General features: G+C 36.8%; 1 protein-coding gene across 1 annotated transcript in view; it reads left to right on the top strand.

Moving 5' to 3' along the window:
- The window catches only part of NCKAP5 (NCK associated protein 5), a 219,669-nt gene that overhangs the window by 77,448 nt on the left and 118,216 nt on the right, over window positions 1-24,005 (top strand). The window contains exon 4 of the mRNA XM_029083670.1: window positions 16,369-16,518. Coding sequence (XP_028939503.1) covers window positions 16,369-16,518 — 150 coding nt within the window. The remainder of the gene's footprint in view (window positions 1-16,368; window positions 16,519-24,005) is intronic.

Raw genomic sequence — 24,005 nt, 5'->3', positions numbered from 1 at the left:
GTGGTTGGTACGATCTACATTTTCCCAGGTGTTCTCTCACCAGAGTTTAAGGTTTTTCATTTTTATTGTCATTGTGTTTTCTGCAGTTGCTCCTCACAGTTTAACAGGGGTCAGAGAAACTAGTTTTGAAGCATTTATTAAAGCACTTTATATTTTAAGTGATATATTCCAGCATCTCTAGAAAACATAGATGCTTTTGACAACTTGACCTTCAGATTGTGATGGATAATTTTATCCACTCATATCCTTACTGGATTTGAGGATTCCATATCAAGCCCCATAGTTTATTATCACTGCAGGTGCGTTTTATCACGTGGGGTAGAGAGAGAGTGTCTCAGGACAGAATTCAGGAGAGCAAAGATTTTAGAGGTTTTTCAAAGGAAACTAGGTGTGTTTATGCTGTTTATAAGAAAGGAGAGTTTTACATTTTCCTCATGTACTTCTGTATTCTGGAAGCAGTGAACCTGAGGTGATGAAAAGCCTTTTTAAGTGTCTGGAAACAGGAATGATTTACATCCCAGTTAATCAGATATTCTGCACATTAATTCTTAAAAAAAACCCCCACTTAATGAAGTCAGTCCTATCCTGTATCTTTTTAAACAAAATAAGCATTCCTTATAAAGACATAAAATGCTGAAATAATATATGAAAGTCTATATTAGCTATCTTCAGATCTATACTTCAGATCTTTTCAAAGATCACTTTTCAAAAATTGTAGTTATATCAGTCCATTCTTACAACTGATGGATCAAAAATACAGCAATATAGTTAAACAAAAATGTGTATTAAGAGTATTTATCACTGTAATTAAATTTTAATTTTAAGCTTGGATTGAAAGGAAAAGAATCTTTTAGATTAACCTTCCAAAATAATCAATTTTTCTTGTTATATGACAGCCTGTAAAATTTAATTTCAGGACAAATTAAACTTTTTGTTGAAGTTATAATAGAACATTGTGCTTTTAGAAACTGGTGATAAAAGCATCTATATTTTACTCATTACTCTTTTGGGATGCAGAAATGAACCTCAGTTCCTTCCTCTTGGTTCAGAGTTTAAATCCATGCTTCTTGCTTGCTCCTGCCACCACAGAGTGGGTGTTCTGAAGTGGGCTTGGTGTCAGTCTCTCCTGCGGGTGGATTCCTTCTCTGTCTCTTTATAACAGGCAGCTAGAATGATTTTAGTGTCTGCTTTTCTCTATACTGTCTTACTGTGGAACCCACAGTAAGGTGGTACCACAATTAGGCTTCAGCTTCTTTGGTTTTTGTTTTTGTACTCTCAACAAGAAAAGCAACAAAAACACTCGGTTTCTTTCCATCAAATTGAGGGTTTAGCTGTTCTTTATTTTTCTTTTGGGCACTAAGCTGGAAAAAAATTAACCATGTGGTCTTCTGAAATTTGAAATTTTGTGTACTGCTTTCCTAGAGGGGAGATAGACTAGACATTCCAATTTCAGTGCTTGTGTATTTCTGTGTCATTTTTTTCTCTATCTTTTATTTGTCTCTTAATGTTTGAAAAAAAGAGATAATTTGGTTATGGTTTTGTTTTTTTCTTCTTTGGGACCATATTGACATAGGCATTTATTGCTTCCTGCCAGCCAGAAGAATGGGAACTGTGGGCTGTTTTATGTAAAATCTCTTGAGTTTATTTTCTACCCAACAAAAGAACAAGGCCGTTCTGCCTGGTTAATAATAACAAGAACAATTATTTATTTTCCTTCAGCTCTAGCAAACAGCCCCCTCCACCTAGCAAACTGCCGTCTGACCCCCTTTTCCCCCCTTCTTTCTGGACATGGGGTTTTGTTTGAATCTGCTAGGTTGGTCAGATTCCCCAAACCTGAGTGTAGCTCTCTTTTATAGAGTAAAGCCATCTCTGTCCCAGGACCTTAGAGCACCCAAATACCTGTTACTCTAGGGTTATTTTAAATCTTGTACTCCCAATTGCATAATAACTTCCTTATCTTCCTGTTCTCTTCTTGTTCATAGCAAAGTTTTTACTCATGATATCAAAGTCAGCTTAGTTTTTAGCAATTTTAATTTCTCCCATGTTGATAGTATGCAATTTTCTTTGCTTATGAATTTCTTTTCCTGATTCGTGACTCGGAAGCGATGTTTTTTCCTTTCCTGGAGGAATAGCTAGGCTACTGCATCATATACCAGTCTGTGATTGGTACAACAGGTCAAAAATATGAAGCTTCTCCATGAATGTGGTGGTTTTTTCTGAATATCTCTCTGACTCATTCATCCTCTCATCCCTTTTGTTCACTTTTATGACAAACTTCTGAACAAATAGTTTGTTTTCTGGGAATTTCAAGGAATGGCTCCATTCACACGTAAAACAGCACATTCCTGCCCTCCTATGGCTACCTGCTATGTAGGTCAGAGACAGATTCACTTGATATGTGTTTGTTATTCAGTCACATGGTAAAAACTATGCAGTGTGATTTAACCAACAACCGCGTGTAATAAGAAAAGCTGATACCTGAAAGGCTCTTCCAAACAAATATTTGGCAAAGCATCTGTGTCCTGAAATGTTTACAAAGTATTTTAACATTGAAAAACACATTAATAAAGCATTATATGCATCATGAATATGTTATTGAAAGCAACTGTGTGTAAATCATGTACAAACAAATAATCTAAATATATGATTAATTTTATTGCAAATACTGTGTCCAGGTTTGGCAAGAGGCATCAATATTGCAAGAGAAGCATTTCATTTGTGTCTTTCCAAATGCATTCAGACAGTTTTTGGATATATTTATGAGGGTAATTCACAAATGGGAATAGAACTTGAATGTACAACCTAGGTAATGTTTCTTAAAAACACTGATGTATTCAGGTTTTTGGAAACACTATGACCATATTATCATCCTGTATTTGTAAATGAAGTATAAGTGTGTGATAAAACATAAAAAAAAAATATGATCTGAATTCCAAGTGATATATGTATCTTCTTCATGTACATGCACAAAACTTACTGAATGTATAAATGCTAACCATGTTTTGAAAGCCAGCCTCTACAATCAGTTAGTTACCTTATAGAGCATATTCTGAATTATACCTGTTCTCTGTGATTATTATATGATCAGAACGATATGATCAGTACTCAGTGCAGGAGAATATCAAATTTTACTGCAGTTTCACAACCATTTATTTCATAACAAATGAGGACATGACCTAGGCAATCTCCAGTGTGACTTATCAACTTATGTCACATAGTCTCTGACATCATGGTAAGTTAGTTTTAGTGTGTGAAGCCCATTCAAATTAATATCTGAATAGTCATAAAAGATACCTCTGTGCTATAAACACTTTTGATCTATTGACCATTGTCTACATATTTGTTTTTTACAAATCTAATTATTGTTCTGGGATGTATGAAATCGAGTTCTTATTATAATATCAATATGCCTGACTCCAGAATAAACATTCTTGTTAATGAACATTAAATGTTGCATAGTGATAAATGTTAGAAGAATAATAATAAGATGGAGCCTAGAGCGTGCAGTATTATTGCAATACTGTGTTAGGTCTTGCCAGGGTTCTATTTGAAGCAAAATATTCTGACCCTTTCCATAGGGCTAGCTGCCCTATGGGAATTTAATTTGTTGGACTTTCAGATGGATGATGTGATTTCTTTTGGGTAAATGAATTTAGAAGCAGGATTGTAAATAAAATTCTACTCTGTTACCATTTTACATAATAATAACTGAGGGAAGATTTATAATGAATGCTCACATAAATGTAGACAAGAATATGTGTGATTGGAATTGCTGTGAACCATCATATTTCTCGATTTAAAATTTACTTGATTAAAAGGCTCTACTATGTAAGAGCTTTATGATGTTTCCAAGAGGCATTGTCCACCTAAAAGTAGGACCATGAAAGGCCAAACCAATACCTCATATATTAATATTATTCTCATTCAAGACACGAGTACTCTAAGAGGGAGAGTGGCCCCAGAAATAATTGTGTGCAGTACTTTAACCCAAGACATTAAAACAAGGACCCTGCAGACTTTCCTTCCTAAGTTTGTCCGTGTGTTTTGGATGTCAAAAACTAGAGTCTCTTTCCTGTTTGATCACAATACTGGATATCTAGGTAGACTCTAACCTGAATACAGATCACTCAAAGACTTCCAAGGGTTTTATTAACTCCTTTTGACTTTGTGACAGTGTACAGTGAGTGGAATAGATGAGAAAGAGAGTTTGTTGTAAGTTCACAATTTGTTATAATTCTGTAAGTGTCAATATGTGCACTAAAGCTCAGGACAGACATGGTGCAGTCACATCGGAGAGGAAGGATGATCTGCTGTTTAAAGCACTGTGCTTGGGAGACTAGATTTTGATTCTTTCATTTGCTACAAATTTCTTCATTTCCTTGGACAAATTCAATTTATCTGTCCATCTTTAACCTTTTCCTTTAAAAAGAAGGTAACATATCGTTTAATCTCAAGTTCATTTAAGTTGTCATCATATATACAAACTGCTGCTTCTGTGGTCACAGGAAATGTTTTAAGTACTGAGCCAGATAATGGGGATATTTAAAAAATAAAAAAAAAAAGACTTTTCATATTCCTTGTAAATTTGGAAAAAGGCTTGCTGCCCCTAAGGAGTTTGTTTAACATACGAATACTTTTAATAGAAAAGTAATCAGTTTCAAAGTGGAGCTTGGATAGTCATCAAGCAATATGTCTTAGATTAAAAAATATGGAAGTGAATTTTTACTGTTGGGAATTTGGGCATTTTGCTACATGAATTCTTATGAAAAAGTTAGGGAAGCAAAAACAAACTCATGACTTCAGGGGTTGTAACCTCTTCAGAACCCCACTGTGTTTCTTTGAGCTTTGCACTCCAAACAAATACTGCTGTGGGGACGAGGCATGTTCTTTTGATCAACAGGAACTGAAATCCTGGGTTGTAGACAGCCTGAAGCCCACCCTGTCTAACATCACGGGCCCAGTCATCCCTCACCTGCTGTGCTAGTGCAGAGTGTCTCTGACTGCACTTGTTCACCACCTAACATGGTCTAGACTACTTCTTAGCAGAAGAGATTTTCATCATGCTGGACAGTGCTGGTCTTCAGAGACTATACAAATTCAAGAAGGGAAAGATAGGGGTCATGACCTAGAGGGTTTGTAAAGGAGAACAATCCCTGTGCTGAGGCCTGTGCTGTTGAATCTGCACCAAGAGAAGTCTGGCTCAGAGACTCCAACAGGTAGCCTTAATAGTAGAGCATGTTTTCAGGTTCCTTTGGCCCTGGGTGCAATGGAGAAGAGCAGCTTGATTCCCTCAGTTTCTTTCTGTAAGTGGTATGTGTCCTGTCTCATTTTTACCCCGTTGCTCATTTTGGCCCCATATGACTACACTGACGTCAAAGTGGTGGCAGACAGTTTGAGCAATTGCAGCCTAAGCATTTGGATGGGCTCTTCTCACCGGGAAAGAGCTGTGACTGTGGTTGAGCTCTCAATTTTTTCTCACTCTGGAGAAGATTTTGAGAAGTAACGACTTCAGAAGAGATCTCTCAGGCTTTAGTGTGCACCGTGAGAAAAATTGCACACAGGTCCATGGAGGACATCTGACTCATTGACAGGGCATCACCACCAGTGTAATTATTAACTCACACTGCAGTTGCGTGGGACATAAGAAAGTTCACTTCCATTTCCTGCCCTGTTGCTGGATATAAATACGTGTACATGTGCCTGCCTTATCCAAAGCTAAAAGAGATTTATCTGTAAAGACTCAATACTGGTAACTTCAATACAAAGATAAAATCATTCTAGTCCTACAAGACTTGTGGCTGTCAGTCATGAAGTCTGGAGCGTTTTATCAATTGCTCTCCGAAGCAGGTGTCAAGAGAGGTGTGACTGCATAAGTGACACAGGCACATTTCAGGTGGCATTGTTGGCTGGATCAACCCAGTTTTTTTCTGCATGCTTTGTGAGACTCAAATGTGAAACAGTTGTTATGACTGTCACTTCTAATTTGCACAGCTGTTGGTGTCAACAGCTCTTTCATGAAAAGAAAAACTATATCCGTTGGCAATATAATTTTACCTTAACACAAAATTATACAAGCTTAATGTTCAGGCCATTGATATGTAACATTTTATAGATGGGACATGGCCATGAATTGAAAAAAGGCACTATCTGAATTCCCTAGCAGAAATCCACGTAGGATTTTTAATGCTAACTTCTATTGCAGAAAGAGGAAATATATCCTTAAAATTAAGCTTATATCTCTGGACTGGAAGTGCACACGGGAGACTGTGTCAACCAGGCCTCCTAAGCTACTAAAGAGGATATTACTAGGCAAAACTTAACAGTTTTGTGTCTCCCAGAGAAGGACAGAGAGGAGCCACCTGCACTCTTGGGATCTCCATCGGAAATCCTGGGCTGTCAAGGACACAAGCATTTGCTGTTAGACTGCTTTTCCATGCAGAGAAATCCAGCTTGGTAACAGCTAATTCCTCACAGCTTTTCTTCTGGTAGTTTTCCACCACTGTGCAAAGATTCTGATAAATATTTGTTCCCATATTTAGCTAAATTGAGATTGGATTCTTGCCCCAAAGGAGAGTGATGGTGCTCCTCAGACACTGTTCAAAATTAGTTTTGTTGCAAGGAACATATGTGCAAATAGTTTTCCTCTTTTGATTGTTTGTAATACAGTAACAAAGCAACGAGATTATGTTTAACACAACGAAGTCTCATAGCTGAAATGTGCCATTTGTGTGCCCGTTTCTCAGAAAACAAGATGTTCTTTCCTTCCCAGAATCCTCTATATATCTACGGTAACAAGAGGCAAAGACTGACCGATTTCATGGTACTGTTATGTATTGTACTGAGTGTAATTCTGCATTCAGATTTTCCACTACAGCATAGTGTTTCTGTCTTTTGCTATATCTTCTAGTTCTTACTTTTGGAATGAATCCACAAAAATCATCTTGTATACATTGCCTGAACCCTCTACATATGGAACAGGTGTAATGGAAATTCAGAGACACTCTTTGGAAAGCAAGGTGATGATGTGGTTCACAGCCTGACTGACACAGGTCATCCTCATGCATACGGTGACTTCCCATTTATGCACAGCAGGTTGTCTGCAGCCTTAATCTTGCCCTTCATGCTGGTGTTCTGGTTGCCTTTTTCCTAATTCAGGGTATATACTTGAGGGAAAAGAGTATGACTCTAACATGCCTCTGCTTGGTAGTCCCAAAACACTGGAATAACCTCCTGGAGTTTATAGCAAATACCAGTTTTAAGATAATCTGCTGCGTGGAGAGATGCCGGTATGTTTGTATGCGAAGGCCAGCTTGTTGCTCTTTATCTGCATGTATTTCTCGTGCAGGGCTGAGGAACGAGGGCTGCCAGCAGCAGGGCTGCCTGGCACCCAGGCAGAGGGCAGCCCACGCTTTGGCTGTGTGAGAAGGGAAGGCTGCGGGGCTGCTGCTGCGGTGCGCTTGCCCTGGGACCCAGCGCCGCTTCCAGCCCTGCTCTGTTTCTCAGCAGAGCAATGAGTTCCCCAGGGAGTCGTTGTCATCTCCCATCTGGCAACTGCTTTTATTGCTCCCAGGTCTGTAGTGTGTCTCCTGGCTCTTGACCAACAGAAGATTTCAGAAAGGGATTCTCACCTATCCACAGCCTATCCAACTCCCTGTCAGGATCCAGACATGCTTTGTTAACCTGACATAGCATTGCCCATCCTGGGCTGGTATTGAAGAGTTTCTGGTTGGGCAAGAGGGTCTGGCAAGGAAATAGAAGCATTTTTATCTGTCTAATCCTTTGCATTTTCTGAGTAAAGAGAATGAATAAGAATTAATAAATAGAGCCCATTTACTGCAATCAGCTGTCTAGTGACTGAACTGTTTGGTCAGAAAAGTGGAAAAAAGTTTGTATTCCTTGGTATTCCAAGGCTGGGTCTTATATATGGCCAAGTCATTTGCTCTCTCCCTGTTTCCACATCTTCAGAAAAAGATATTGTTCGTGCTGCATTTTGAACCATCATTCATTTATGTTTTCAAACTAGCAGAAAGCAATGCTATTTTTTAAATTTTAAGAAGTGGAAAAAAATCTAAAATTGTGCTTATTTTCTGAGGAAAAAAAGAGAGAGGATGTTGTATTCACAAACATTCTCTCTTTGAAAATTATTTTAACAGGAGAACATACCAGTATGCTAGTATATTTATTTCAGAAATAATGTGCACTACAGATTAAGAAAAGTATTTTTAATTTCAGTTAAATACATTTAATCTAAACTATAATAACATATTTGAAAAGGTGAAGTTTTTATCTGATCCAGAATGATTGTTCCTACATTTTAGTCTTGTGTGAAGATGCACTCTGAGCTTCTTTCAAACATTTTCCTGATAAGATTGTGAGACAAACCATCTATTCCCTGGCAATTGCAAAAAATTACTTGGTTATTTAATAATATACTAGGGTTTTTTGTCCTAATCCCACAGGTAACTTCTTAGGTCAGCTTCTGCAATTGTGCTTATGGTGAGAACTAATCAGTTAATACATTGCTGTCATTCCAAACTACTAGTTCATACTCGTCTTCAGGTATGTCTTTTAGAGCTTTGTAGTATTCCCTAAAGAAACTATCTATGGAAAACTGGATCAGTTTATAGAAGTACTTGGGAGACTTTCTGGTAGGAAAAAAAAAAAAAAAAAAAATCAAAGTTTTTCATTTCATTAAAAAGAGTAATTTGGCCTTCATCCAAGTAGTGAAAAGACATTATTAAAAAAAAAAATGGAAGGGCTGCAAAGGAAAGAAGAATTGGCTTATTTCTAGTAATTTAAATCCAGAGCAATTCTATTGCTTTAATTGCTGTTACATAAAATTTACTGAATTTAATTTTCAGAATATTTTTGCTTGTTTGTACTTCAGTAGAAGGTAGATATTTTAATACTGTCACTTTAGTCAAGTGTAGTTACTTTAATACTTACAAACTCCTTCAGGAAAGTTTAAATGCTGGATATAGGTTTCCTGGGAGGAAAGATGATTACTTTAAGTATGGTACTATAATGAACCAATTTATAAGAGAATGTCTGCATGAAAAATCACACTGCTTATTCTTCTCATAGTATCATTGAAGAAGGAACAGCTTAGTTTCTTTTTCTGCTGCTAACTTTGCTATTCAGATAGCTGAAGTCTTTCATTTTGAAAAGGCAATAGAACAAAAACCAGGAAGAGCTACACTGCCCTACTGTCACTGTGCCTGAAACCTAGCTTGGAAGAGTCACCACCGGAATGGTCAGACTTTGGTTTCACTTGAGATGAAGTGCCAGGGGCGAGGGTGCTCTTGATAATGTGAATATCCATTCACTAAAGAGGGAATGATGTCAACAGCAACATTTGATGACAAGGTCAGCGTAGTTCACTTTGACATCCAGGACTGACGTTCAGTTTGGAACCTGAAAACTCCATCTACTTTTACTGATCTGATGAGTACACTTAATAGTGAACTTCACTGTGAAAGTTTTCTTCTTTTATAGTTCTTTTTGATCTGAAATTTTTCAAAAGAAATAGATGTTTCTGATGCATGGAACAGCCATTAAAGGCATCATCAGGAAATTTATTAATGTTACGACAGAACTGTTCAGTGGGGGTGATAACTTGTACTAGTGAGAGTGTTTTGAGTGAAGAATAACATGTGGTACATTTAGATTGATATGCAAGTGGTAGGAGGCTCATATCAGAAACATAAAGTACTTTGTTCTCTTATCCATCACATATATTTAATCTAGGGAATGTTACTGCTCACTCTACTCACTTTGTAAGTGAAATCCAGAGGTGAAAAAGAAGAAATTTATGTGTTTTTCCTGACAACGGTAATGTTAAACTGTGAACAGTTTGGGATGTGTCTGTAAAATTTTATGATATATGTGTATTCCTTTATTTTCCTTCAATTTTGGTCAGCTTGTTCTGAACAAAAGCTGTTAGCTAAACAAAAATATATTATTTTTACACTTGCTGATGTGCTATCTAAAGCAAAGTTATATTTTAGTCTATTCTTCCACTGGGAGGAAATAAAACCAGAGAAAACAGCTGAATACATAGATAGAAGTAAGCAAGGTAAAACCAGAAGTCATATTAGTAGCCTTATACTCAGAGGTCGTTTAGATTGCACTGTCTAATTGCATGTAATTTTATTTTACATTCTAACTTGTTTGCTCAGTTACAGTCATGGTGTTTAATGGGATTCCCATTAGCAAATACAGAAAATTAAAGAAAAAAAGCTGCAGATGGAACAGACATATTCATACACAGTACCAAGCATCTTGCAGGAAACACTTTGTGAATTCATCAGTCTTACTTCACGTTACTTTGATTTAACATACATGTGTCTTTTATACATCTCAGGTTTCACCGAATGAAATAGGTTATAAAGCATAGCAGAAGATACTGCAAAATTTCAAAGGGCATATTTAAGAGAGATGGAGTCACAGTAAACAAGTATTAATTATGGTTAAGGAAAAAAAAGTCATGATGGGAAGAGAAAGAGGAGCAAGGTGCCGCTGGAAAACAATTTTAACCTTGTTGGAATTTTAAGTCAGTAGTCCTTGGAGCAATTGCTCTTTTTTCAGCTTGTGCAGTCAGACTGAGCTACTTGTGCATAGCTTGGGGCTGTTTTTTTCATGAAAATACAAAGAAACCCTCATCTACAGTTTTTATCTGCATCAACAATCTGAAAATTCTCGTTTCATATCGCTCACTCACAGTGAGGAATAGTGCTGAACACCAGGAGGTCTGCAGTGGAAGTAACACTGAAAGTTCACCATCTAAGAATACATAAAGACTACAAAATGGCCTCACAAGAAACAACATTCACAATTTATTATTACATAAACAATTCTGTGTATGGATTTGTAAGTTGCAGTTTGGGTTTTGAAGCTTGGAGTCTGCCTTTATTATAGTAGGAGAAAGTGTTAGAAGTGTAGTGTAGTGTTACTTGGCTCACCAAGTTCAGTCACTGAAATCTAAGATAAATATTTAGTAAAGATCTTACTTAGAAAGTCCTGTGGAAGCTCCTGAGACACTATGGAAAGTGCTAAATGTTTTGAGATGCTGAGTGAGCCATGTAGCTTGGGTTCAGTATTGATTAGACTCTTGGATGCCTGTTACTATTGCCTCTGTATATGATCTGTCAATGACTACATTGTGAATAATCTTGTGGTTTTTTTCCCAAATAGTGGTTATGAGAAATCATCAGCAATATTTAATTATATATCCTACATATATTAATATTCTTGGGTTAAACATGTGATTAAAGTGTGGTTTTGGAAAATTGCAGGCATGGCTGTCAAAAGATTTTGAATTTGCAGCCATTATAAAACCATTGTCTCTCATAAATTTCAGAAGTTGAAGAGTTAAAAGGTTTTCAGGAAAAAAAAAAATCCTTAGACATCACAATCTGACACCCAAAATTGAAATAGAGATCATTTATACCGGAGGGATCTTTACCACATTGCATCTGAAACACTTCACTTCTCTGGAGAACATGTGTTTATCACATGGAAATGATCTTTAGCTTCTATAAGCACAGGTGTCATCTCTAATTATTACCTACCAGTTTCCAGACAAGCAATTCACGTCGTCCAATGCTCATTGGGAAAATCAGCATTTCAAAAATCTTGATCTTTTTTTTTAAATCTTCTTTGGTTCAAGCAGAATTTTGTCACGTGTCCTTGTGAACTATTGCTCTTCATCATCATTATTGTAGAGTCCAGATCCAGTTATATCAGGATTAGATTGTGCTATGTTGTATTATTATAGCCACTTGTCCAGTGAACTTTGCAATATCTCTGTGATGCAGGAACTGGGTAACTTGTTCCAGTGACCCTGTGATCAACCTCGTGGGAGAAAAAAAACAAACAAACAAACAAAAAAACCAACAAAAACCCCTGTTTTCCTAATACCTAATTGCAGTTTCTCATGTTCCAAACTGTGTCCATTGTATCTGCTCTTTTCATCGTGCTACTTCCAAGAAGAGCCTGGCTCCATCTTCTCACTTGCCCATAACAGATCCCTTCCTATGCAGTTGGCTCCCAGCCTCTGCTGGTGCACAGGGTCATTCCTCCTCTGGTGCAGGACCTCTGGCAGGTGTTCATGATTCCTCTTTTCTTAAAGGCTTTGTCCTTGGGTAGGTAGTTCCTGCATTGTAAAATCTCAAATTAGGAAAGAATGGAACATGAGTTACCTGGGAAACTGTATGATCATATCATATAATGTATTTGTCGTTACTACCAGAGAAGAGCCCTTGTTCCAATTAGTACCTAGTCATGGTTTTCACTGTAAAAAGGAAAATCTAGAATAGAGTTTTTCTAGCCACCTTTTTTTTTCCTTTGTGTCAGCTGACATTTACTCTTCTTGGTTTGAATTTTCATAGTTGCATATTGAAATATTTTAAAGTGAGTTCATTTTTTCCAGTTTGTTTTTTTTTCCTGTATGTGTGTAGTGTAGTTCTAGCATCTTAGGAAAGAAGGGCAAAAACCAGACAAATGATGGTACTACTAATAAAACTTTAGAGTACAATAATTTCTGTAATAATAATGGTTAAGAAATAGCTGGCCAGTGTCCTTTTGACACTTGTCTGTTCCTTGAAAGCGTGATGACTCATAGAGGAAAGGCATCAAACTTGGCTCCCGCTGACTGACGCTGTGTCCAGAGGGTCAACCTTTTGCCTGTCTTCGGATGAAGGAGGAGGTGATTTCTGAAATAGGCACTTTGGTGTCCTACCTTTTAAAAGCTTTTCTATCACTATAGTTACTCCTTTTGTTTATAAACAGTGAAAACAGTTTCTTGTTCAGTATTCTCTAAGGTGAGTGGAAGGGAGAAGACTGGTTTTATATTCTACATATTTCTTTATATTTTACAAATTCCAGTTTATCACCATTTGGCATTTCAGGCATATTTCCTGCTCTCTTCATTTATTGTTCTTACTTTTATTTATTAGTGGGAAGAGGGAGTATTACAGTGGTCCTTCCTACTTTATCTAACTGGAAACTAGCTTTCTGGTCTCAGTCACGTCGCTGCATTGTACAGCTTCATAGATCAATGTCTTCAGTGATTTATATCTTCTCATTGATTCTAGAAAGCTTGCTGTTTGCAGACAGCAGGGTCTGTTTTCAGCTGTTGTTTTCTATGGGCTATAGGGCCTATAGTGTTTGATCAAAGGGCTCATCATCAGTGTACTATTTGTTTGATTTATAGAAGAAACTGAATACATAGAAATAATGGTCAGGGCAGGTTGTCATTTTAGGTTTGCAAAATACTGTTGGTTGCACAAAAGCAATGACAGTTTAAACCAGCTTGAGCAGCTTACACAATGTGGGACTTGACTCTAAGTTTCTCATTAATTTCCGTGGGAACAGGTCGACAGTGAGCAGCATAATCTTAGTTTCCTTTTAGTAAGATTTGAATATTTAATAGCTTTATTGTCTCTTTGTTGACACAGAGCATTAGAGATTTAGATGAGCCTTTACTGTAGGATTCTGATCAGGCTGCTGTGTTTGCATCCTCTCGTGGTACAGGCATGTGTCAAACTCCTACAGCTCTGAGGAGACCAAGAGCTGGGTTGTTCCTTTTTTTGCCCTATTTTTTTTCTTATTTCTCTTTACCAGTCCAGCTTACTTTCAGAGCACCATCTCCATCTGCTACTTTTTCACAGAAATGAAACTGCGTTGATCAGCAGGATAGCACTTACTCTGCCTTTGCTGGACTTCTGACCTGTAGAGTATTTTGCTGTTCAGCTTGAAAACCCAACTGCCTTTAACTGTGCAATACGTGAGGCATACAACAGAGACTGTTTGGAAGATTCCAAATATGGTCTTTAGTCAAGGTAACACAAGAACTGTAGGAATCTAGGGAAAAAAAGGAATAAGCTGCTCTACGCCGTTGTTTGATGCCTTCAGCATGCTCACTCCAGAGCTTTCTGTAGGATTTGATCAACATAATGAAGGACATAGACATTTCCTCTTACAAATCTTTCTCTGCCCCTTCTGCCTCCCCCAAGCAGGCAGCTGCCTTTGATATTAGCAGATTTTTCACTGTTAAGAGGATTCTGTCATTGCAAAAGCCTGTCATCCCCCCTCTTTCTTGACTTGGCTCTAAGCACAAAGGAAGTTTAAGAAGCAGCTGTTTTCTTTTGCTTTCCTGGGTGTGGATTTCCCACTCTACCTTTTCTGTATGTCACCCAGGTAGAACTGGTTAAAGTGAGGGGACAGCACCCTCTGGAAACTGCATGCTTAAGCACGGTTTCTAAGGCTAGTAACATTTTCCTCTATTCTGCAGCTTTTCCAGGTCAGTGACATATCAGGGACCTTTTTAGTCCACACTTGAAACACTGAAACTCGTTTATTATTACTCAATAATAAACTAATTTTAAAAAGATGTGAGCTGTACTTAAACACTCAGGCAGGGTTAGCATTGGTATCTCGAGGTATTCTAGTGCACATCATAGTAAAACAGGATGTGTATTCTTGATTATGCCACTAGTGTGCAAAGTTCATCAGGTTTTGTAATTAGAGGATGAATGGTTTACTTCTTCAGGTGACTGGGACTTACTCTGAGAGAAGTTGCTTTCCTTTCTGTGATGAAATCTCATAATCTGTGCTTTCTTCTATGTGTTCTTTGAAATCACTGCCCTCTAGTTTGAGCAGGAAAGGTGCGCCTGTGCTGATGTTTATATTTTCTTCCATTGTTAGCCACATCTAACTCATGTCACACTCTCCTAAAAATGACTGTTTGTGTTTGAATTACATCAAGATACCTTTGTCAATTTTTTTTTCCTGATTTCATCAAAGTGTTTTAAGTGAAGGCACTCATCAGGACAACTTTGAAGGGAAAATGGTTTAATGGCTCTTTTAGAGACGCTTGATCATTGCTCCAGTGAGTAGCAAGCAAGAACCACCCCTCAGCTACTCTATGGTTCTTTTGTGATCAAGATAGCACTAACGCTGGAAACCTGGTGGAATGGCTCTTTGATGTCTATGATTTGAGACTTGGAATGAGATCCATGCCTCATGGTTTGTGTAAGAGTATTCAGTGATTAAACTGCTAGCTTATAAAATTGATTCTTGATTAAAGTTTTAACATGGTAATAGTCAATTTCTAAGCTAGTTAATTTTTTAAAAGATGTTGTTAGAAATGTGATTCATGGTGCTGATTTTTAATTCAGTTGTGTTTATGGGTTTTAATTAAGATAATGTCTTGCTGTTAACTCTCGAAGAGTTATCACATATTTGCACAGTTCTTCAAGCTGGATCAGTTCTTCATGAAAATACATATTTCTGTGCTTAGATAGAGTTTGTGTTGTGTAAGAGTTTCGAGAAATAGATCTCAGTTATAGACTAACCCAAAAATCATGGCAGTATGTGGTTTTGTATATAAGAACTCTCAAGAAGGCACACAGAAAACTAAATGCTCATTAAGAGACCTCTCTAGATCCATTATTTAATGTTGATTTGCCTCCTATTTTCTATTCTTAAACTTCTCATTAGTTGTCACACTGTGTCTTGCTTATAGTTAGAAGAATGTGGTTTACAAGGTAGAGATGTCCACTTTGTGTTGCACTAAGATGATCATTCACTCCGTAGTCTGGGTACTTCACTTTTTTAGGCAGTATTTTGCATTGCCTGTTTGTAGTCTCGATGTTTTGCTTGCTCTATCTCATTCTTGCTCTCAACACAGAACCTGGGCACATAATTAATAGTTAGTGGGATTCAGTGTTCAAACCTATGATTTTTATAGACCTGTTGTAAAACTCAGCAGCCATAGTCTGCTCAGCAGCAGCTGATAACAACCCAATCTGACTGACTTGCAGTAGACTGGGGCACTTCTGAAAATTTTGCTGTCAGTTTGATTCTCTCCAGTTATATATTAGTGTGGATCTTCAATCAGTATTCGGGTCATAGCTTGATTCTCAGCCCATTATTTAGTAATTCAAATATTAGCTCTAGCTGAAGAAAGGTGAAGTAAATTAGGCATGAACATATGTTAGCTTTTCCTCAGTAAACTGCTTTATATCTCAGTGATAGAATGCTTCCAGTGAAAGTTGGTACACTCAATTTTCATTGCAACTTTTAAAAAAGAAAATGTTATTTATTTTATGAAAAAAATGATGAGTTCCACTTTTAAAAAAATCTTGAGTAGACGTAGGAGTTCAGTTATGCATAGACTTTTGCAGAATTGGCATAGCAGCATGTTTAACAGACCCTTCATGACTCCACTTATTTAGAACTGTAATCATGTAAGTAGCAACTTGTTCCTGTCTTTTTTTCATTCATATACAAGGAAGATTTGAAGACATTTGTGTAGTTAACTTCATTTCAACCTGTGAGTAATGACATTTTAAAAAATCATTTCAGGAAAAGCTGTCAGAAGACAGTAGGAAATGTAAAGAAGGCATGGAAAAAATTCACAGGGCAGCAGATGAAGATTCAAGAAGTGAAAGCAGCAGCACTGAAGAGGAAAAAGAAAAGACAAAATTGCTATTGGAGCGTTTGAAAGCTCTGGAGGTAAGAACAACAGTTTCACACATAAAAGACCAGCCTGCCCCCTGCCTCATTCATTTATTGACACTGAATCACCCTGTAGTGTAAATCTAATCTTTCACAGTTCACCTGTGCTCATGTTATGGGATATTTTTTTTATGATTCATTTACCAAGGATGAACAAGAAACTTAGTCTTAGAACCACTGAAAGGATCCCTCTCTGATGTTGAGCATCAGATATCTTCAAAAAGCACTTCATACATTATTTTAGTTCAATTGAGACCACTTAATAAGAAATTTTTTTACTGTTTTTGTTTTAATTATTAATATTATAAGACTAATATAGGTGGTTTAACAACTGTCATTAAATCAGTGTTGCTTCATTGTAGTTTATTGCTTAACTTCCAATAGCTGGACTGCTTGCTTGCAGTCTCAGCTAAGGTTTTTTTACTGCTAGATTATGGGACACCTATTTCCTTATAATCCCCATGAAGAATTGCACATTCTACGTTTTGAGTGCATTTCTGGAAAATTAGGATGTTCAAAATAGTTCACCTTGTGGTAATTCCTAACTAGAGGAAAAGTTTTAAAGTTTTATAGGCAACCATGGGCAAGGTTCAGGTAGGACTAGCTGCTATAGATATTAACTTATTTTGTACTCCTTGATAGCAGCATGGGTGTCAACACGTATAAAAAAATAAGACTATGCATATTTTAATATCATTTTGGACTAGGACAAAGGCATATTTTTAACTTATCAAATGTTTCCTCCATTCTCTTCTGTTCAAGTATCTATGTAGTGTTATATATATGAATAAATGAATGCCTTAGAACAATCTTAGTGGCGTTTTGCCTATGTGGGATCTCGGTAAAGAAAGAATTCATCACTAGGTCTATAGATTTTGGTTAAGTTTGAAGGCTCTTTTGCATCATAATTTTTATTTTCAATTGTATTCTGATAAAATTAACTCTGGATTTTTGCTCTTGAGGATTTTGATAGAAGTAAAACATGAACAGTTACAATCATGTTTTGATCTAAATGCAGAATCTGAAATTTGAAAGGTATAAGCAGTCTCTAATTGTTCTTTCCTTTAAAATCTTAGGCTGTTTGTAAAATATACACATTTAGTATTAATTAACTCTAATTTTGCCCCGGGGGAAAAAAAACTTGATATTAAATTTTTAAGGCCCCTAAAATGATAAATATACAGTTTACTATAGCCTTGCTTTATTTGTCAATGGAGAATGACTGTAGGTTCCTTGTGGTCTTTTATTTCCAAATATTCATGATTTGTGTTTGCTTCGCCTTGTTCTTAATCAGTGTGCTTGACTTTATGCAGTCTGCAGTTCTTTATGTCCTCATTTGATAGGAAGTTGTTCAATAATGTCACAACCTTTATCAGTTGTGGCAGATTGCCCGGATATATAATGTAATGTTATGAACAGACAGAATCTAGTTCTGGAAGGTCAGTGAATAGGTCTCCTCACTGATGTCAGTGCTGTACAGTGGCTTGTTCAAAAACACATATTAGTGAATGCCAGTAATTCAATAATTAATCTACATAAATAGTTTAAGGAGATATCAAAGTAGAAGGATGAACTGCAGGGCCAACATTAATTGTGGCACAAAGTGTCATTAATTGTGTGTTGCTTAATGTCATGTATTCTTGAACTTGATTTTTCTCTTGAAAAGTATAAATTGTAATGTCAGAGACTCTATGGTTTATTAATTAAGAGACATACTTTTAAAAAATTATATGCAATTAGCAGTTCTAATCCTTTACTATTTGCAGAGTAATTATTCTAAGTATTTTATTAGTCTATATAGAAAGGAACAAAAAATTGCTGTTTATTAGTTCATGTGCTGTTGGTGTCAGAATCTTTAATCTTACTTTATATGATTAGATGTTACTGTATCATATACAATTAATAATATCAGCAAGGCTAATAAGGTACTTACTAAAGTTGCTCCTCCATCTGTGCATCTGAAGATTGCCTATAAACAGAACCTAGTAAAAGTAATAGTCAAAATGTGATACCTAATCTATTAATGCCTATTAATATAATTCATGAATATCAGCACTTTTAAGAAATCTTTTAATATCTGTTCATATTAGTTTGTTTCTTTGTTTGTTACTCAAGTGTAGCTCATGACAAGATGTAGCCTCGTCTGTTAGAGCATTGTCAAATTATTCCATCCTCCTCCCTACCTGCATTCATTGTCCTATTGCTAGAGTGAGCTCTTGAAATGAAGGATCGTATGTATAAATGTGTATGTAAATGTATATTACAGTGTACAACTAGGGAAAAGTTTGAGCAAATGGTGTAACGTTTTTATTATATAAAAGTTGAGATTCAGGAGGTAAGGGATTTTTTTGGTTAATACTTTCTCTTGACTGATCACATTAAAACAAAAAAAGTCAGGTAAGTCTGAGATAAGTTTCAAGTGAATGAGGTACCAAAAGACAAAAGCTATCCACTAGCACAGGGATAAATCAGTAGTTTAGATGGTACATATACAATATAATAGATTATTTAGTTTCTTTTATTTTGGCTGTCTATATGCGAAAAGCATTCCCGTTTCGTACATGAAATAAATTGTTTCTGCCATTCCTGGAGCACTGGCATGGTAGATAAAATATAAGTGGTGGTTTTCTTCAAGAATTTCTGGCAATGTGAGGAAAATTGTAGTAATCTTGAACTACTGGATATGGACTAGGAAATTATCAAACCTAAGTGGGAAAAAAGAGGTCAGGCTTCATTTTCACAGAAAACTTTATTTAAGTGGTGTCCTTATCAGTGAAATTGTATTTAACAGTTCTTTTTTTCCTGGGTACTGTTGGATGTATTATCAAATAAATTTTTGTAATGCCATTAAGGTTTTATTAACTTCTGTTTAACCTAGAAATTTTTTAACTGAACAATACAAATCAATATAATAAAGTGTCTTTGTAGGCAGCCCAAATGAGAGCTCTCATATACTTTGATAAGAAATACATATACTTCTCCCATTGCTCCTTTTACCTATAATTTTTTACATCTTTTATCATTTACAGCAAATTTTATTTCCACTCTAGTGACTGATAAATATCATACATTTCTAATCAAATGAAGCAAATGACAAATAACAAATGGTTCATACCATTTTATGTAGTTGAAATTAATTGTGATTTCCTGGATATCAAAACTCCTTTGTGCCTTCAGCACTTTTAGTTGGCTGCTCTTGAAATGCCACTTAATTTACTTCAACAGTTATGATCAAATGCCTTCTAACTCTTACAAAGCAGAAAAAAAACCCCAACTCTCTGATAGATTCTCTGTGCATTTGGAGTGCTGCAAAGAAATGAAATATTAATGAAGTACGGTGAATAACTTATCAACTCCTTGGTGGAATTTCATTTTTTTTAATCCACTTTCATCATTAGAAGAATTGCAGTTGTTTTGGTTTTTTTAAATGGTAGCCAGAAATGTAGAAAAAAAATAATTGATTCTGGACGTGCATCAACCCCCACAGAGCAATTTCAGGTATATGTGGGTACGTACAGGTAGGGCTTTGTTATCCAGTACAGAGCTATGGGCTCTCTGCCCCAGTTTAGCCTTAAATGACTGAAGTACAGGCTGCCAGAGCACCTGCATAATTGCAAGTGAATTAAACGGATATAATGAGTTAGTGTCAGTCTTAACCTAAACATGTCTGTAAAAGCCATAGTTACTTTGATTTTTAAAATTTAATCAGTGATAAATACTGTGTCAGCTTTGAAAGCTTATTAAAGTCTGACATTTGCACAGACATTTATGCAGTGAGGGTAATTCAGTATGAATTAACTATGTCTAACTGTATGAAATGTTCCAGCTCTTCCAGGGTTCCTTCTTTGCAACGGCAGTAGTGCAACTTTCTTAGAAAGTATATGCTTTGGTTTGATTATGTCTTCATAAGTAAGCTGACTGGGATTGCTCCAAACTGAATGACCAAAGAGTACTTAATGAAGGTTGTTTTGGACGATGCTCTGCTTTGCCAATAAGAAAAGCGATTCTTTAAGACACACAAGTCTTTTTTTGTGGTGTTATGTCCTTTCACATGCTGCATGTCCTGTCAACTCCTTAAAAAGAAAGGTGAGAGTGAGTAGATATTGGATGAAGACTCAAGAAGTCTAGATTCAGTTCCCATCTCGGCTGCAGATTTCATGCATCCTGTACAGTCTTATTTCATCTGTTTGTGACTTGGTACTGCATCTGTAGACAGGTGAAGAGCTAGAATGTGGCATGCAGTCGGATACCTTGGGAAGCTGGCTGGTTTCCTCCAGCTTCTTCCATCTGAATGTATTCTTATGCTTTGACTCAAAGACATGGAACTGGAAAAAACTCAGAGGAGAGAGCCGTAATGACCTGGTTTAGTCTGGTGGGCAACATGTTTTACAAGAGGAAAACAGATTATGAGAGAGGTGGAATTAAAATTTCGAGTCTAGATGTGTCTGTCCAGCTCTTAGGTGCTGAGTTACCCTGTATAAGAAACATCTAAACTATAGATCCTGCATCCACTCTGCAGGAAAAAAGAATAGGAACTGCCCCTGCTCACTCCAGCTCTCTCTCTCTCTGCTGGTTCCTCTCAGAAGGTAGGCAGAGGATTGACTTACCTGCATTTCTGAAGGGTCCACAGCCCTTCCTCCCAGAACTCACTAGAAGTCTTCCACGTAAGCAGAATGCAGACATGCTCCCTCTGATGAGGGAGGCTTGTAAATGGATCTGTATGGCAGGAGTCGGCAAGTACGTTGTATCATATGGTGCACCGTGCTTGTCTTATGAGATGTCCATCTGTTATGGGATGAGTAGTGCTTGCGTTTAGTTCATATTTTTGCTAGCACCTATTCTGTTTCATGGCTGTATGTGTGTGCCTCATTTGACAACACACAGTCCCATTCCACTCCCCTCTATCAGATGAGCAGTGGACCATCACCTTGTTACGGGGAATTCCTGCGATTTGGTTCTGTGGGGCCAGTGTCCGCTCTTCAGAAGAGATTATTTACCCACTTTAGGCTATGATAGTGCACAACTAAAGCCTTGCTAAAAGCTCAGTATTTATATTCAAATTAAAATGAACATTGTCAACAAAGAAGCGGTGCCTCTGATTTCCTGAGTGTCCCCCTTCCCTCCCAGAAGGTCCACAATGGGCACGAGTTCTATTGGCCTCAAAAAATAGTGATTGAAGGCTGCTCACAACCTTGCATTTTTCACCAAATAGCAAGCCGCTGGAGTAGCATTAAATTGTAACCTTGAAGTTATCAAATGAAAAGCCTAATTCATGTGTGAAAATCTCATTGCTTGTGGGTGAGTGAGACTCAATGAAAGTTTCAGTAAACGAAGCTGCAGTAGAAGCAGTATCTGCTAAGGAAGAGTCACGAAACCACTCTAATTTTAATTATAGAATTTTACCCTCTTGCCCTTTGCCATTCATCACAGGGAGATGTGTTTTGTTTTAATAAATTGAGCTTTGGGAGAAAACTCACTAAGGATAATAAGCTAAATGCTCAAATATATTAGAGGGGTAATTTCCCTTGTATCATCACCATTAAACAAATGAGGAAGTATGTCAAGTATTTCCCATATTATGTTTTTACTACCCTGCAGAGTAAGAAAGACATGATATCAATGAACTATGAAAAAGATAAAAAAGAAATATGAGAATAGTATGTATTTCCTTTGAGTGCATTGAGAAGATAACTTTGAGTGGGGTGCTGGTGGTTTTTGTTTTGCTGTTACATTATTTTCCCTTCTTTTTTTTTTCTCGTTTTCCATGTACTACAATGTTAAATGGTAAGAAAATTAATAATTATATTATTTTACACAGAAAGAAACATACAGTATGCAGGGGCAAAGAGCTTGAGTTTCTGAAAGTAACTCTGAAGGAAAACTTTTTGTTTATTGAAAGTCAACTGCTTCACTTTGGTTTCTAGGAAATTTGAATCCATTTACTTAGAAAAATAATGAAACTTAAATATTTTGTAGCAAGTTTCTGAATATTTTATAGCAACCAATCTTGTTCCAGCCAATACATTTAATCTGATTCAGCCAGAAGCCTCTTCTTAGCCCAGTGCCTTGGCTATCTACATAACTAGATTCATTATGCTGATCAGTCACCAAAGGCCAACCTACTTAATCCTAATTATTGGATTATTTTACTTTTAAGTCTTTTCAGTAGAAGACTTTTATAATTAGTTTTCTGAACTGTGCCTAAGAACTCTCTTTTTTTGTGGCCAGGGATCAGACAATGAGGCAGGGAAAGTCTTATTTCCAAACTTATCCAATGACTGATAATGAATCAGCAGTGACTTTCATCACTGGTTTCAAATGCAACCCGGTTTATTCCAGCTCTTTGCTGGTAATAGTATTGGCAAACTGTTTTAGCTTCCCAGTAACTGAGTAAATTTTAAATTAAAAGCAAACAAGTACTATCAATCTGAATATATTCTACAGTCTGTTAATACTTGAACTCTTCTACTGTAGGTCTTCAGTGGCTCAACTGTTACTAGTCTTTGAGAAGTGAATCTCATGGCTACTACCTGTTTCTCCTGGCCTTTGTGCTCTGGGGTGCTTTCCTCTTTGCTGTCTGTCCTCCCCCACTCTTGCTGCGGTCTTTAATTGCACCTTCTTCCCAAATGTTTGTACCCTCCCTCCTGCCAGCTCATGTCCTCCTGCTCTTCAGATCTTCCATGGTGGCTTTTCCATCCATTCTCCTGCTGGCCCTGAGTACATGAAGCTGTGTTCTCTGTAGCTGGCACAGAGACTGAACAGTTTTCAGTGGTCGATGCACCTTATCAGATGGGATGTTAGGAGAAATAGTATCTTCATATAGAAGATGAAGACTAATAGAAACCTCTTCTGGCCAGAGAGTTAAATTCAGTTAGTATGTAATGTGTATTTAAGAGGAGAGAATGTACTTCTTGCAAATATGTAAAATATTGAGACTCTGAAAGGACTTCCTTTTTTTCTCTCTCCCTTTCCACTTTTTTTCCTAATCCAGTAAAAATTCTTGACAATTTCTTTTTTGGCATGCAAAAATCAAGATGATCTAGTCAGGATATGAATTTACACAGGGATGTTGAAAATAGCTCTGCCCACTGGAATGTAGGAGGAGCTGTTCAGATTTGCTCTCTTTTTCATTGCTGTAACCATTTGCTGCTATCATTAGAGAGAGACTGCTGGTCCACTGTTCCACCAAACAGGTCCCTCTCCTGAAAAGGGAAAGTGCCTTAATATAAATAACTCTGTACATTAAGTCATTGCATCCATGACTGGTGGAAGAGGCATGGAGGAGGCCGTGCATATCTCCCTTTTTCTGACTGTTCAGTTCAATGAAAGCTTAAAATACTTAGTTAATAAAATTAACTGTGGTGCCCCCTGGGAATTTTAGTCTGAGTAACAGATGGTATTGTTTTCTTTTCTAACTAAGTCTAGAGAAAGAAAAAAAAAAGAATATTTAATTGCATCTTCTATGAAGCCCCACAGCAGTGGTT

The sequence above is a fragment of the Antrostomus carolinensis genome, unplaced genomic scaffold (genome assembly GCF_000700745.2).
Source record: "Antrostomus carolinensis isolate BGI_N321 unplaced genomic scaffold, ASM70074v2 scaffold13922, whole genome shotgun sequence".
Classification (NCBI taxonomy): Eukaryota; Metazoa; Chordata; class Aves; order Caprimulgiformes; family Caprimulgidae; genus Antrostomus; species Antrostomus carolinensis.
This window is presented reverse-complemented; position numbering and strand designations above follow the sequence as displayed.